General features: G+C 40.7%; 1 protein-coding gene across 2 annotated transcripts in view; it reads left to right on the forward strand.

Moving 5' to 3' along the window:
• peli1b (pellino E3 ubiquitin protein ligase 1b) overlaps window positions 1-16,834 on the forward strand; it is a 38,557-nt gene extending 21,723 nt beyond the window's left edge. The window contains exons 2-8 of one of the 2 annotated variants that reach the window (XM_066696529.1): window positions 3,737-3,897; window positions 4,726-4,776; window positions 6,860-6,989; window positions 8,218-8,319; window positions 9,003-9,200; window positions 9,326-9,514; window positions 14,308-16,834. In XM_066696529.1, the coding sequence (XP_066552626.1) occupies window positions 3,821-3,897; window positions 4,726-4,776; window positions 6,860-6,989; window positions 8,218-8,319; window positions 9,003-9,200; window positions 9,326-9,514; window positions 14,308-14,874 (1,314 nt within the window). In that variant the 5' untranslated portion in view covers window positions 3,737-3,820 and the 3' untranslated portion in view covers window positions 14,875-16,834. The remainder of the gene's footprint in view (window positions 1-3,736; window positions 3,898-4,725; window positions 4,777-6,859; window positions 6,990-8,217; window positions 8,320-9,002; window positions 9,201-9,325; window positions 9,515-14,307) is intronic. The other variant, XM_066696530.1, reaches the window with a different exon arrangement.
• Window positions 16,835-17,455: the final 621 nt, after the last annotated feature.

Here is a 17,455-nt window from a genome sequence, read left to right on the forward strand (position 1 = left end):
TTGGCTTTTCATCTTAACATCTTGACCATACAACTTTTTGATAACTGGAATTCTTAGTATTCGGCCAAATTCTCTGTAATTGATACTGTGCTTTGCTTTTTTGTGTGTGTGTGTGCATTAACTGGTTATCACATCTGTTCTATCATAATGCATTCCAGTTTTGGAAGTGGTGATTCTTGTGGTTACGAATCATGCACAATCTGGAGGAATATCGCATTCTCCGGCCCAGCCTCGGCACCCGTCATCCACTCAGCCGACACCTCCGAGGTGATTAACCACTGGAGCCGTGTGCCAAATGCACAAGGTTCACAAAAACACACTTCGTAAACAACAGCCCCACCATGGCAACGGCACAACGTGGATAACATGGGAATCCGGAACTATGTCGCTCATTCAGGGAGGGGGAATGTTGGGTTAGTGTACTTAGCTGAGATGACATTATTAGTTCAGATATGGAAATAGTTGTTTAGGTGCCACAAGTAAAAGTCTGGAGCAAAACCCCAAAGTGTCACCGATACTTCACAACCTGCTCAGAAAATTATTGCCTGAGAAAGACAGTAGCTCACTGGGTCCTTGATAATGAATGCTCTAAACAGGGGACATTATCTGCAAAGTGCCTGTTTTTTGTTCATTTAACAGAGCTAAGATCTAGGCACAATGAGAGGTGCTGTCAGGAGTTGTGCTTTGTAAAGTCATGTTCTATTCCTACAGAGACCCTGCTTTAATAGTTTCCCGGATTGACCTTTCCATTCACTTGAGTATCTCTACCACACTCAACAGCACCATGGTGGGGATAGAAATCTGTGAATATCAGACTGCTTTGTAAGGATGGCTTTCTGTGTAATTAGCGCTGAGAGACTGACTTTCGGAGTGCACTAGCCCCTGGAATGTGTTAACTAATTTCCAGGAGGCCTCTCGTGAGATGAGAAGTGTAGGAGTCCTCTTGCTTTGGAAATGTGCTGAAAGGCAAAAGCTAAAGCCAAGCACTCGACTGTAGACTGTACTCCAAAGCAGAAACCCTCATTGTTGTTTATTTCACAAGACAGGTCTGCACTCAGAATTAGTATTTAGTTAAAAACTCTGTCATTTTAATCACAGATGTGTCAGCTTAACTTCTCCTTGAAATTTACCCCAGGTTTTAGTTTGTTTTAAAGAAGCAGTGATAGTAGTGTAATTTAGCCTGCCTGTAACACATTGCTATCACATGGAGCTGGTCTTTTCCTTCATAAACAACCCTGTCATTGCTCTTTCTACAAAAAAAAAGTCCTCACTTTTCAGGGAGCCTTCAGTGTGATCTCTAAGTATTGCCAATTGCATTATGTATATATTTTATCATTGGAAGAAGAAAAACAATGATAATTCTGGCTGTTACGCAAACCCTTTTGTTCTGTGGGTCTGTTCATGGAGACATGGAGAGGAACGGCGAGATATTTGATTGCCTACAGATGTCTTTCAGTGGAAGTTATTTTCAGATTATTTATTCATTTGGAAGACTTTCAGTACATTTTGTTCATATTATCAGGAAATGAAATGTGCACTGTAAAATGTTTTTTTTTTTTTTTAAATGATCCACGTAATTAGGCAATACAATAAATGTCAGTGAGTAATACGTAATGCCTCTCAAAGATAAAATGGTTTTGGGGATCCTAAAAAGATCAAAGTTAATCACATTGTTGGAAAAGCCTGACATGATGTTCACTTTGCACAATAAGGAGAATACAGTACTTCTCCGACTATAGTAGGAAGTGTGTGGATGTTTAACAGCCAGGTGTGGATATTCTCCTGCTTGGCCCCAGCTTGTAGTGTTTATAGGCTGGCAGTGTTTGAAGGGGAGTATTCAGGCTGAGGTAGTGTTTCTTTGAAATACAGCCTTATGAGCAATGCAGTCGTAAGCAGTGTAATGATTTGCTTGACCTGTACTTCTATGTAGCCTAACCCCCAGCAGCTCTTTACGGCAGTGTTTACTGCGTCAGAGAGCGATTGCTGTCATTCTGTGCACGGCGTCGAGTGAAGACTGTTCAATTGCATCAAGACAGTCTCTTTATTGGTGCTTTCACTGCCCTGCGTATGGAAAGTGCACTGCAAGCAGTCATACCATGAAAACAAACTCGTTGCCAATGTGAAGCCTTCCTGTTAACATCAAGAGCTTGCTATTTCTTATTTGAGGTTAAATCATGTCATGGATATGGAGAATCGAAGGAGGAGTAAAATCACAAACTATAATTATCCTCCTTTGATTTGACTTCCTTCATTACTGTTTCTTTAAGTTTTTGGGTTCCTCTACTTTCTAAAATGACCGTGTCGGATTATTATCGTCACGCTGAACTGACTCGCGATAGATAACGACCAATAATTAATTAAACCCTGCTCGAGGTGTTCCGTTGACGGGTGTGAAGTTCGCTGTGATTGCGTCACGTTCCGCCTCCTGAATTAACATTGAATAATTTAAGCCATAGCCCAGATGGTTGGCGCCTAGAGGGAATGTAGCCAGAGACCAGAAGTCATCAGTGGGGAAGTGGTGGGGAACGTAGGGACCAGTATGGACAAGGGGACTGCTCTGTTACTGTAAAATTGAACATGTGAACGGGGGAAATGTATTGACCTGCTTGCATTTACAAATGACGGCTGAATGTGTATACAAAACAAAAATGTGTGCTGGAAATGTCAATTTTTCTACACTCCATAGTAAGAGCACTGTAAGCTCTGGACTTTGCTCTGGACTTTGCTCTGAGCCAGTCCTGATCTGAATCAGTGAAGCATATGGACGGGACTGGTTGGGAGCAGATTATGGACTCTACCTGGGATCCGTCAAGTAGCAAAATCACCCCTGCTAATAACCCTGAGCTGCAAACAACATCCAACAGGGGGTTAGCAAAGCATGTGAAGACTGAGCCTTCCTGTTAATCCCCCACAAATATAGCCCCAGTTTGTCAAGTGGTGCACCTGTTGCAGAGTAGCAGGGCTGCTTTTACACTAGACCCTCCCTTGAGATCACCTGGGCAGCAATGGTATTTCTCCACGGCCCTTTTGGGAATGCCCTTAGAGCATTAGAGATCATTGAGGCTGCCAGTTACAGGATTAAATGTAGATCCTTGTGCTCTCTGGTTTTTGTTAATTTCTCTATTCATTTATTTTAGTATCCGCAGGCAGGTTATGATAACTATTTACAATCTACAAATCCATGGAAAATAAATTCCAGAAAAAAAGAAAAGCCCTACAACAAATAACTGATAACGGAAGCCTTTATCCATGTAGATTTGATAAAAACACTAGGTCTTGGTTTGTTAACTAAGAAGAAACCGTAGCATTTCTCTCATTCGGTTAGTGTTCAAAACAACCTGTCCCCGACCCAGATTCGAAACGGTTTTGTTGCTTCTCGTTTCTGTGAACGATCGTCTGTGTGATTATCTGTTCTCCGTGGTGCCGCTGATTTGGATTAGGCTTAATTGAGTGTCTTGGTGTTTTAGCTTGGAGTGATGGGATTGATAGCGCTGGTTTATTTTGAGGAATCCCCAGCTGAAGAAATGCCCTTCCCCTACTGCTGTGTCAGCATTGTGTAGCGCCGAGTTACAAGGCAACGATGTCGGCCCACTCGTGCAAGTCCTGTGCTGTAGGACGTGTCTGAGCTGCAGACGAGAACGGGAGAGATTGGAGCGGAGCAAAACGGATGTCCTGGGGGAATTATGTTTCTCTCTTACAGATTTGTTTTCTTTCTTTTTTTTTTTTTTCTGCACAGCTTTGGCAAAAAGAATGACCAGAAAGGACTGAGGCCCAGAACCGAAGAGCATTAATTGTGGGTGACGACTGGACAGCCAGGCTAATGTTCTCTCCTGACCAAGAAAAAATTTCTGCCTCCACCAAAGTGCCCGTCAAGTACGGAGAGCTCATTGTACTGGGGTAAGGAGACTAGGTTTACTTCACACTCACACACCCGCAGACTGTACAGCTGCTTTTGAACAAGGGCAGCTTTTGTGTGCAGTTCAGTGTGTTGGGGGGGAGGGGGGGGGTTAGGAAATCAAGGCGCTTGCTGTTAATCTGAGAACAGACCCAGATTCAAACAAACACCAAGCCTAGTAAGAGGAAATAAAAAATATATTTATTTTTGGAAAGCTTAACTGATTTTTCTAGAAAGAAAATGGAGGTAGTGCAGTTTCACATAGTGCTGAGCTGTTGCCCAATTGGCTTTAAGAATTGTATGTATATTTATCTCTTTGCTTGGAGTCTAAATCAGTACACTAAACAAAATGCACACCGTAGTAGATTTGGTAGTTCTACAGTGTGTTGGTCTTATCTGACTTATCGACCATCAGGAAATGTGGTAGATAAGGTCAATTGGAACCCAATAGTCCTACACCCATCTCTGCGAAGGGCAGTTTGATTGCAGTGAACATGTTTTAACCATGTTGTCATTGTGCAGTCAGAAAGACTTATCAAGGACACAAATATTTCATGGTGGATAAAACTCATAATTGCCGGGATGTACGCTAATGTGTTAGAAATGTAGGTCAGGTGGTGGAGCAGTGCTAGTCACATAGGGCCCACAGCACTATATGCTGGGGCAGTCTGAGTTCTCCCTCTCTGTATTGGTTAGACACAACACTTCTCCTACACCTAAGATGTTAGACCTGTTACATTCTGCTAAAGTAGTCAATTTCTGATGTCTTTGTACTTTCTCAGCCAAGGAGTTTTTGTTCTTTTTTGTTTTTGTTTTGTTTTTCTCTCTAGGGTAGAAAGATACCCAGTGTTGGGGGAAGAACGCAGAGATCATGGAGAAATGTGAGATACAGACTTACTAGAAATCACCCTCCATTTTGTGTAGGGAAGATTGGCACAGAAAAAAATTAATAACATCCTGTGAAGTAATAATAGCTAGATGGAGGGCTTTTTCTGAAAATGCTTCATGTGCAATAAACGTATGATGGTATTGCCTGTAAAATGTAATTGTTTTGTCCTGAAGTCGAGAATTCAGGGTGGTCTTTAATTGTGATGCAGGGATCTGTATGTCAGATGTTCTGTCTGCTCTTCTGTGAGTTTGAGTTGGGGGGCAGGCTCACCTGAGATTGTGCAGCAGCATTGTACAGGCCTCCTGAAATAGACAGAACTAAACTAAACACACATGAGTTGTAAGTGTACTTCACTTGACTCGGACAGAAAGATGTTTCTTGCAGAGAAATGCTAGCTTTCTAGAGCGATGTGTTGTAGAGGAGATTGTCATTGGTGACACATCATGACAGAGTATCCACTGGCTCCGGTTTCAACAGCTTGACTCATCCTACAGCTGCTCAATACCTCCTCGACAATCATCCGTGTGTTGCAATGAGTCCTTCGCTTTCCCTGGAGATTAGCATGAAGTTGTATATTTGAGGTTGTTTTTTTATCTCAACACTTTAATGTCCCTGTGTGTTTTAGCTGGCAGTTTTGTTTAGAGAGCCTTTACGAAAATGCTGTCCCAAAAGACAGGAAGATATATTTTTCTTTCTTTCTTTTGAGTATAGTTTGTAGCATACAGATTCACTGCAGTACAACCAGTGTTCCTAACGCAACACAAATAGCCTGTTAAAATACTGTATGTATTTATACAGAAATTATATAAGATAAAGCAAGTCACACAGACAGGCTTTGACTTGTGAAAGGGCATACATCCCCTACAATTAATTAATTCAACATGGCTTTCAACAGGCTAATTTTATTCTTTACATTTGTTAAATACGGCCAGACAGAACAATGGCAGTAAAGTAACCTTTGTTTAGAAGAGGAATTGCTGGAGGTTTTAAACTATGGCCTGCAAAATACTGCAGTCCAATGTCCGTGATCTGCCTTTGTGATGCGTTTTCATCCATTACTTTACAAGCTTGTTTTATTTTTCATTCTAAGGACAAATATGAATGAGAAATTGTTTTTTTGGAAATGAAACTCTGCTTTCTAGATGGCAGTTTAGTATCTCAAAAACGGAAATTCACACGCAGTGTGCTGGCGTGTAGAGGGGGAGGAGGGGACAGGTCAAAGAATAGGTTTCGGGTCAAAATATCATCCTGCAGGCTGGAGGATGCAGCTGTTGGGAGGTTTGTGGACAGTGGAGGGAACATCTCTATCAAAGATGTGCTACTGCTCTGGGAGGCTGGACAGGGGTGGGGAGGACAGAGCCGGCCAGCCTGTCACAAGGCCTGGTGATCCACAAACAGAAGAGGCAGAAAACGACGGCACTCGCCAAAGAGGGCTGGCGTCTCCCAGGTCATTCTAAAAACAAGGGGTGTCCTCCTGACTCCGAGCTCACTCAGTTTTCACAGTGCATCGGCCTTCTCTGGACCCACTATTTGATCTGGGTGTGGGGCTGTAATGGGAGAGAAGGACAGCGCACTGGTACTTGTAAACAAGCCTGGCCTGATTTAAGTTCTTAATTAAAAGCGACTGTAAGGCTGGCAGTTTTAACATAAGAGGATTTCATTTATATGGAGCTTTGACTGTAAACAAAGGGAAACCTATTGTTGAACTCTGAAATGACCCGTCTGTGGCATGTTTGTCCGGACGTTTGCCTTCTGAGCCACCAGAACTGTACTGTGATTTGGCAAATATTTCCAGGGAAAAATATGTAGAGCACTGTTGAAGTGTACTGCACTACACTTTTTACATCACAGGTGCCATCACCAAAAAAACACACATCTTTGTTTAGCATATTATCTTAAATACTTGTATACCTATACAAATAAAAAATAAGAGTTAAGAGCTCCTCAAACTTGATCTTGTATGCAGATTTAGTTGTACAGATGTATTTCTTAAACATACATTGCTATAGTTCTGACTTAATTGTTCTGTCCACTTCATGTTTTTTGATGAACTCTTTGTCTCGATTTGGTTGTAGATACAATGGCTCTCTACCTAATGGAGACCGGGGGAGACGCAAAAGCCGCTTTGCTTTATGCAAAAGACCAAAGGCCAATGGGGTGAAGCCAAGCACAGTGCATGTTGCCTGCACACCACAAGCTGCCAAGGTAAGAGCCACCAAGATGTGGGCGTGCTGGGGAAATTTTTATCCATGGTGATGCTGCACTAGTCTGAGTAAGTTAAAGCCTTTGACTCCATTCACATTTGAGATTTAGGCCGGCCCAGTGCCGCCTTAACTAAATTGGGAACGGGGTCATGGTTTTAAGGCGGCCTAGTCCATCTTTTTGACCCGGCCTAAATCTCTTGAGGCGGTCTAAAGGCGACCTAAATGTGAATATGAATACGCCGGGCTCTGGGCCGGGTGGAAAGCGTCAGTGCGTGACGTAACTCAAGCCCAGCCCCCAGAGACTCACGTGTCTGACTCAAAGGAGACGCCGCTTCTCGCCAACGCAGAAGTAAATACAGAAGAAATCTGAGAAGAAATTCTGAGCAGCAGCTTGGATTGCATGGGACAGATCGACTTGCAGCAAACAGCACTGAAAGACAGACCCTTTTGAAGTACTACTACTATATTATATATTATGTGTACTGTATGTGTGTGTGTATGTAATACACAATAGGCTGTTGAAAACTAATCCATATGATTTAATGTAGATGTCCTACTAAATGTGCTTCGGTTTCGGGTGAATTGTAGAACAGCATTTTTAGACTTGCAGAACCGCAGATAGACATTTGAAAAGGGAAATATATTAATTTGATTCCCCATTGAACCAGCACATTTTTTAAATTTATATTAGAAAGCCTCAGCTGCAAAGGGTTAAGATTACTTTCAAAGAAAATATAGAACCAATCAATAGCCTATATATATATCAGTATTAATACATTGTGATTATACATACATCGCATGCACCTGTAAGCAGACCTAATGTCATGTGTAAGTGGTTTGTTTGAGCAGATTTGTTTATTCCCGCCATGCATGTCGTTTAGGCCGCCTTTTCGCCCACACTTAGTGAAAAAAAAAGTAGGACTACATTTGAGGCAGCCCATGGCCGGCCTAATAAATTTGAATGGGGTCTTTCTGTTGTTTTTCCACAACTGACCAAGCTGAGTAGAAAAATCCCCTTCTAAAACCCATGCCCAGCTGGTTGTGGTTCAGCACTGCGCTAAAAGAATGTGTACAGATATTAGCAGGTGCTTACAAATGGAAGATGTTTTTTCTCTCCAGTGCAGAGGTAGGAGTGCATGAAAAACTCTCAACCATCCTGTTTTCACAGTGTTCACTAATAATTCCTGTTATTTTTACTCGTGTTGTATTTTTATTTTTAATCTTTACAGGCAATAAGCAACAAGGACCAGCACAGTATCTCTTACACTCTCTCGAGAGCACAGACTGTGGTGGTGGAATACACTCACGACAGCAATACAGACATGTTCCAGGTAGGCCCAAGACATCTGATTCTTTGCCAACTCCTCGGTTTATTTTATCACAGGTTCTTGTCCGTTTCCTGTATTGGAAGCCTAGTTATGCTTCGAGTAAGAGACTTCATAACAGGGATGAACCACAGGGTTTTAAAAGCTGTCTGAGCTGTCATGCTTTGATTTTTAGGACTACAGAGAACTCCAATTAAAAAAAAATATATAGATATCATACAAAATCCTGGGAATATAAATAGATTAAAAAGGGCTATAAATAGATCTGATTATTACACGCTCTAAACAGCCGGTAGCATGAATTTAAAATTCACAAACTATTAAAAAAAACATCTTTCAAGTGGTAGAGGCGTGATGGCAGGGTGCAGTTGAGAATGTTGTTTGAATGCACGATCCACGTCATGCTGCTAAAGCTAAAGGGCCTTAAATTATTTTCAGATTTAAATCTAAAGAAAATGAATGAATTACATAAGTTTTACATATTTCCCCCTCACAAAAGCTTCAGCCCAAAGAAAGGGTTTGAGAAATGTTCTACATTTTCCCACATTTATAATCTAGAGATGACTATCACAGACATTTTCAAATGTATTGCTGGGTGACCTGAATTCCCGCTGCTTTGTGCTCGCAATGACAGCCTCAGTCTTGGTGTCGTAACCCCTTGCTCCGCCTTTCCCTCCTTGTCGCTAAAGATTGGCCGGTCGACTGAGAGCCCCATCGACTTTGTGGTGACAGACACCATCCCGGGCAGCCAGAGCAACTCGGACACGCAGTCTGTGCAGAGCACCATCTCCAGGTTTGCGTGCCGTATCATGTGCGAGAGGACCCCGCCTTACACTGCCCGGATCTACGCGGCCGGCTTTGATTCGTCCAAGAACATTTTCCTCGGAGTAAGTCAATTCAGGAACAGGGAGAAACTAAATGTATCAATAGAAAATATATATAATGTGTATAAAGGACCAGGCGTGGTCCTGGATAAATGGGGCCTTTTATAAGTGCTGGTTTGTACTGGCAGGAAAAGGCTGCCAAGTGGAAGATGACAGATGGTCAGATGGACGGTCTGACGACCAATGGTGTCCTTGTCATGCACCCACGCAATGGGTTCACCGAGGACTCCAAGCCGGGCGTGTGGAGAGAGATCTCCGTCTGCGGCAGCGTCTTCACTCTGCGGGAGACCAGATCAGCACAGCAGAGGGGCAAGATGGTAGGTCTCTGTCCCCTCCCACTGTCTCTGGGGGGGGAATTCTAGGTCGTTCTGTATTTCCCCATCTGTTTCAGGGGAAATGGAAAGGAACGGGGGTGGTGCATGTGTGTATGCGTGTGTGTGTGCATGTGTTTGAAGCTCTACCCACAATGGCTTAGAAGACTTGAAGTCTCTGATCTGACAACTAGTCCAAATACTCATGTAGCCAAATAAGCACATTTCGTATGTATCAGTGATTAATGTAAATTATTAGTGCAGTCACTTTTATGTGACAATCTCTCAAACATATATACCTCTCCCTTGTTTGTCTGTACACTGCCTTGCTGAGCCCACTTGAAATTTCAGACTGGATTTAAAAATATACATTTTACAGTTATTCGTTGGGTTATATGTGACTATGACCAGTTCATACAGAGGACAAAAGTCATGGTTTCACTGCAGATTGACAGTAAAGACAATTTACATTTATCCAAGAACATTTTTAATTATTAATTTCTTTGGTAATAGGTTCTGGCATAAACACAACTGTAATTTTAGTGCTGGCATGGCCTATACATTTATTTTCTGGGTAATGTCTTTGTAATTAAGTTGTAAACAGGAAAATGAATCTATTTAACTGTAATTGAAATGGGGCTCAGTTAGTAACCCACACTTGAACTTAACAGAGTTTCAAAATAGTACTGTGTCTGACCCTCCCAGGTCTGGTTCCCTCTTCCCAGTGCAACACACAGCACCAATTCCTGCAATGCCTTCCACCTTGGGGTTTAACCGCATCAGAAGCAGGCTGCGCTCGTTATTTGCATCACGTTCACTGCTTCCTGCCAAGATGTCGACATCTTGTTGTTGAATTGTTCCCTTTGTTAAAGGTCTGAGGTAAATCAGGGGAGAAGCAGTGTCAGTGCATTCAGGAGCCCTGTTAATCTGTGAGCACACAGGCAGTTTAAACACAGAGCTGGCAGCGGTGAACTCATTCACGTCTCCTGTCTGGAGCAGGCTGACAATGCAGTGGCCTGAAGAATGGCTTTCTGTCCCTGCTGGAGTCCTTTTATGTTTATGGGAACCTGGACTTCAAATTCTTAACACTGTCATACAATAGCTTCAGTTTTCCTCTCCTGTATTCTGTATGTAATGTCTTCTCCACCATGTGACTGCTGCATGGTTCACTGAAGGTTATATGCAGATTACACCAAGAACTGTCCTGTTTATCATATTTTGAATCTGCTTTTTTGTGTGCTTGTTTGAAAGAAAATGTAGCATTGTTTATCATCACAACGCTTATAAAATGCATTAGTTTTTTCTGTGGGATAGGAACAAGAAACATTAAATGTATGATAGGAGCACAGCAAAGCATACTTTATTCTCTTAAAGATGAATTTCATTAGAGCATCTTTAAATTTGTGGGTGGGAAAGATTTTTGAAACCAGTTAACTTGACAGTTAGGAGTAGATGTCAGAAAGATGTTTTACATTTGTTTACTGCCATTCCAGATGTATTTTGGGGTTATTGGTGCTAATAATGGTAAGAGACTTTTATTTCACCCACCCCCAGTGTTTATTCTGTTTTCCATTTTTCCCTCTTCTGATATCTATACTATTCTATACTTCGTGTGTGCAGACTGTCTGTCCTGTCTGAGTTGCGTTTTCTGTGATATAGGAAGTATGTTTTTTTTTTTTTTTTTTTTTTTCAAGCCTCTGCTCATGAGATTAGTCCAACTTGTTGCATTTCAAATGATGTTTAGGCCTGGATAGAGTTTTAATAACTTTTCCAATACCATTTAGAGGGAAAGGGTAGGTCATAGTGTTGTCTGCTCATCTAATAATACATACAAAGCCATTTACTCAAGATACAACCCACCCTGAGGACATTCATAGAACGCCGCAGTCCTGACCTTAGTCTCCCTGGTGATTGTTGGAAGTATGGGACAAAAGTGTGTGCGTTTAAAGGACTTGTAGCAGGACCTGGATAATGTTATGCATGTGGGTGTATTAATCGGAATAATTATTGCACCATTTAATATATGTATGTTACCCCAGCACCCCCCATTTCCAATACAATGCCATTCATTTACTCATCAGCAGCATTTCCTGTGCTATTCTGTTTTTCTTTTGAGGTCATCTGTCTTTTCTTGAGTCAAGGAAATGGGCCATGCTGAATCATTTCCACACTGAAAAACGACAATAAATTCAAAGCCTTGGTACGGCACTGGTTTCCCCTGCTCTAGTTCAATCAAGTGATGTCACAGACATAACATTTCTCTCAATTGGCAGAAAGTGTAGGTGACAGATGAAGGTAGAGACCAAGATTACACTGCTTGTGGAACTGATATCCAAATGAGTTACACAGGCATTGCAGGAGCATGTTGATGTTCAACACAATGTTTGTTTATGGTATGCTCAACGTCAGCACTGGAATTTTTCTCATGTTCTGGTGTAGTGAAAGGACCCAGGTCTCCTCAGTTTGCTCCTTGTACAGACTGCTTATTTGGCTCTACTTGACTATTTTTGGAAGCTGTATGCATGTTTTCAGACCACCCAGTAACTAGTTTGATTAGTCTATTTACTGAAACTGATATAAACCGAGTCCATTCCATTACGCTCTGGTTCTCGTTTGGTGACTGCTATTGAAGTGTTTGAAAAGAAAAGAGGAAAAGTTGTGAACCCTGTGTGGCCTTACTAATTTTACACTAGCATGAGAAATTAACATGTTCCTAAATCCTGAAGCATATGCTTACACAATTAATCCCAGAGACTCAAGCCCAGGAACTAACAGCCAAGCTGTGGTAGGAGAAGAGACGGAAAACCTGGAGAAACTGCACATTTTCAATAAGTCGATAGTGCTGCGCAATCAGGGCTATTGAACTTGGAGTCCAAGGGGGCCAACACACGATTTATTTTTGTCACCAGCTGGAACTGACAATAAAACCCAACAACTAAATTGCTTTTGCTAAATGTGCTTCTCACACACTAGAAATTTGACAAGTCTCCTTTTTGTAGAAAAACATAAACAAAATTTGGCTACCGCTAAAGTATAATTTGGAAAATATTTTTCCTTTTTAGAATCGATTAAACAAGCCAGGACAATATATCACAGTTTCTCCCATTTATTTTTAACCCCTGCCAGTGATTTCCCAAATGTATTTGCAAGTTCCTTATATGAATCTTTGGAGATTTATATATTTCACACCTTACATCTATGTCTTATAAACATGCTCTACCAAAACAAACAAAATTGCTGAAATGTAGAATGTGCAGTGTATTCCCTTTGTCTGTGGTAATACTTTATATTTCATGAAATAAAAAATAAACAAAATTAACTAAGCATAATACAATCATAGAGAAAATGGACACCTAAGTAGCTGAAAATCTAGCAGTGATCTGCTGTCAACCATGAGTTTGTTAACCACACTATCTTTCAATTAATGACATGTGGTCAATTGTTGTTCACCTTACGAATTACTGAGAATGAAATGCTGAAATTGCGGTGTGATCCTGAGTGGTTTTTCATGCAAAAAGAAAGTTAAAATGTTGTGCTGTTCGCCATCTATTGGAACATCTTCAGTATTGCAAGAAGCTGAATTGAGATGTTGCTGATTTCAGGACATGATTCATCAGCTTTGTGAATCTCAAATAAGGACTCTAGTTAAGTGAAGGAGAAAGTTTATTTGATCTTTGTCTAAGTGGGTTCTTTAAATATATATATATATATATATATATATATATATATATATATATATATATATATATTTTTTTTTTTTTTAAATAATGATTTTCTGGTCTTTTCGTGATGTGTGTCAAGAATGAGGTAAATTACAGCAAGCACATGAAAGAGTAAAACTGATCCAATGATATTAAGACCAGCAGAGTCTGTTTTTGATGTGGTTATTATGATACAACCAGTTTACTGTACTGTAATTATGTATAATTTAAAACAATACATGGTTTTCTGGTCAGTGTCCAACAGTGACTAATTGAAGAGGGATTGTCCTGATCCTGAAACGTCATTGCTAATTTGCTAAGTCTTCAAATATCTACTGGTATGTGGTTCAGGCAGGTGATATTTAATAAATGCTATATTCTGCTCCCCCAGTCAGATGGAAACTGAATTTTTCATACATTGTATTGTACTTCTGAAGAAACCCAACAGAGGATTGATACTTTGCCGCCTTAGTTAACCACAGAATGTCAGAGAGCAGATGAGATTTTAATTTATGTGATGAAAAACTAGGGTTTTAATCATACAACTTCTAATCTGGACACTTGACTGTGTTTGTCAGGCTTCCCAGAATCCATCTGGTTTAGGATCACTTTATTCTGTTCTTGTAGTCTGGTCACAGCCCCGTCAAATGTATTAACAGTATGTGTTCATATTCCCAACTCTATCTGACAACTTGACTTCATCTTTGCTGCAGTGTTCATGAAGGGTTTCAGTAATCATTGCTGACAGAATGACGGGATGATCTATTTCATACACCCACTTGTCTCTGTACCACACAGAGAACCTCCTGTAGGATCTCCAGTCTCAATCTGTCAGCCTCTGAGGAGTTTCACAAACTGCAATATGCCTTCTACAAATCTGCCTGGCATTATGTTAAGGATGTGTGCAAAGCCACCGTTTATTGGCTAATTATGAAAAGAGGTAATTACTGTTCTGGGTGGATTTCAGTTCTCTGCCTCGTCTGGAGAAAAAATGGTTGCCATGTGGTACCACATGATCTGTAAAGCCAATAAACATCCTGGAGTAAAATAATAATTTAGGATTAACATGATTATGGTTTGTCCTTTTCTTCCTGGCAGGTGGAGAATGAGACCCATGAGCTTGTGGACGGCTCCCTGATCGACCTGTGTGGTGCCACGCTGCTGTGGCGTACAGCGGAGGGACTGTCCCACACACCCACGGTCAAGCACCTGGAGGCCCTGCGGCAGGAGATCAATGCCGCCCGACCTCAGTGCCCGGTGGGTTTCAACACGCTGGCGTTCCCCAGCATGCGGCGGAAGGAGGTGGTGGACGAGAAGCAACCCTGGGTCTACCTCAACTGTGGCCACGTCCATGGCTACCACAACTGGGGCAACAAGGAGGAGCGCGACGGCAAGGACCGGGAGTGTCCGATGTGCCGTGCACGAGGCCCCTACGTGCCCCTGTGGCTGGGCTGCGAGGCAGGTTTCTACGTAGACGCGGGGCCCCCCACCCACGCCTTCAGCCCCTGTGGCCATGTGTGCTCTGAAAAAACTGTGGCCTACTGGTCCCAAATCCCCCTGCCCCACGGGACGCACACCTTCCATGCAGCCTGTCCTTTCTGTGCACAGCAGCTCAGTGGAGAGCAGGGCTACATTAGACTCATATTCCAAGGACCTGTGGACTAGACTCCTAATGATTACTAATACAGTTTCTTACACTGCTAAGCTTATGATGCAAGATAAGCTAGTTTTTGTTATTTTTATTTTTCATTTTCTGTTTTTCCTTTTCCTCTTTGAGATTTTTGGGACTTTTTTTAAGTGACCTTTCTAGTGAGTGCTGTTTCTTATTTACTAAAAAACAAAACCAACACACACAAAAAACACAACAAGAACAAAAAAAAGATCAGTATATTTTCATCTGAGAAAAAACAGCGGGCTCAAAACAACTGTCGAACATCTTTTTTTTTTTTTTAATTTATAGGGAATTAAATACTATATTATTAGAAGCCTTTGAGGCTTCATTATTGACGTGATATCCATTTATACATCATTCACAGTTTTGTGTGGGTGTGTGCTTTTTTTCCCCCCTTGTTTGTAATTTGTTCTTCTAAAACAATCTACACACATGCAGACTGTTTATGCTTAATAAATAAAAATACCACTCCAAGATGCAAACTATATTAGTTTATAGAAAGCAATTAACACGTCTTTCTTAATAAATCACTATATTGTGTAATATGCTTAACTTGAGTATTAGTAACTTTTTTGTTTTTAATTTAAGTGTTGATCTGTACAAATTGTTTGGGATTAGCTAGTGTGTATTAGACTTGTTACCACCTCTTTGGCTTCCATGATGGATCCAAGAGTGTCTGTTTCACCATCTTGTTACTTGGAAAACTACTTTGGGAAGATTTACACTTCTTTTCATGCAGCATGACCTCTTTGTTTTCTCTTTTCTAAGGCATTACCATGAATTTATTTTATTTAAATAATTGGGTTAATCAAAACTGTTTGTGTAATGTTGACCATATTGAAATGTAGGTCTTTGCTTGATATAAAGCATTTACTGATATGACTTGTGCTCTATTCAGACAGGCCCAAAACAAAGCCTGCTTCCTTTCATTTGAATGTGGCCCTTTGTTTAATAATCCCACACTCAAAATAGCTCTTTCCTGTTCCTCGCTACTCTGACACTGACACTGCCATACCCCACTGTATAGCCCAGACAGGGCTGACCTATAAAGCCTGTGCGATACTTGAAATCCTTGATCACAGAACCCATACCTAGAGTAAAAGAAACTACATTGTTGAGTGAACATTTAAACCGTCTTCAATAGTTGTGTATCCAAATATATATAAATGATATATAGGAAAAACCTTGGAAATGCTTTCATCCAGCAGTGGATTGACCAAGGCTGCTGACGATTATAGTCTGTGTGTGTCTTTCAAATGACATGCAGAGGCTATAGGTCCTTTACAAAACTGAATTATGAGATTGTCTTTAGTATCCAGTTTAGTTGTTGTACCCAAACACTTTTTAGAACATTTACTGTCTTGGAGTCATCAGGAGTTTTCCAGGATGAGAATCTCGTAAATCAAATTTGTTCACTTACTGGTGTGTTCTCTTTTCCTCTCTCTCCGTGCTGTGTGCCTATCACAGATGCTCTGTTCGGTTTGTGTTTGAGGGGTTTGTCGCCCACTGTATGTCAGGTTTCAGTGCAGCATTAATCACATCTCAGGGAGAGGCCGCAGTCTGGTCACTTGCATTCAGAAACAGTCTCATGTTGGAACAGCAGCATTTTTATTAGAAACCTTGGGGGACAGACAACTTCGTCTGCTGGTTTCTTTCCGTTTTATTGTTGTTTGTTCTTGTTTTTTGTCTCAATCCAGTATTAAGTAATGTATTTAAGCTAAACTATGGACTTTTCTAAGGAACAGCAACTCTCTTTATGAAAAAGAGTGCAAGAAAGGGCTTTTTATTGTCAATGTACTCACTGCATGGTCTGTGTCCCTAAAGCATTACTTCAATTTCTGTTCCTCTGTGCTCTGAAATTCCCTGATGCTTTTAAGGCAAATCGAGAATATTGTTGCGGATAACCGTTTTGTACCAACTTTAAACAATAAAGTTTAAAATGTATGGATTTTACATTTTGGTGTCTCTGTGTATGTGTTCATAACAGATTTTTTTTCAGTGTAAATGTATTTTGTAGAGAGCTCAAGGCTGTCAAGAAAATTATTACACTGCATGGAGAAGATGTAATATCTTAAATGAGAGAATACATTTGAAAATGATTGGAGTAATGGTAAGCTTTAACTAGTAACATGTAAAGGTAGGAATGGTCTGATAATAATAATTTCTGTTTTTGTTAACATTTTGCACTAGAATTAAGTTTAGGAATCAAATTAGCTTTTTGGTTGCACCTGCAATGATAACATAGCTGTTTATTATAGTTGTTTTCAAATAGTGGAATTAACACAAACTACAAAACACATAGTTATGCATTAGAAGGCAGATTAATTGTAACATTCAGTCAAATTACCTTGCAAATTGACATTGTACTGTGTTTTTTTGCCACTACAATACCAAAACAATGTTTTCCAGTTTTAAGGGCAGGTCATTTCTAAAATGTTAATATTATGAGTCAGTCCTTTAAAGCTATTACGTCATGTCTATGCTATTAAAAACAATGATACTCGTGGACCACAACTTGCTCACGCTGGCCTATGGTGAAACAACAAGTGAGACCTTTCAGACTCCACACAACAG

The sequence above is a fragment of the Amia ocellicauda genome, chromosome 23, assembly GCF_036373705.1.
Source record: "Amia ocellicauda isolate fAmiCal2 chromosome 23, fAmiCal2.hap1, whole genome shotgun sequence".
NCBI classification, from domain to species: domain Eukaryota; kingdom Metazoa; phylum Chordata; class Actinopteri; order Amiiformes; family Amiidae; genus Amia; species Amia ocellicauda.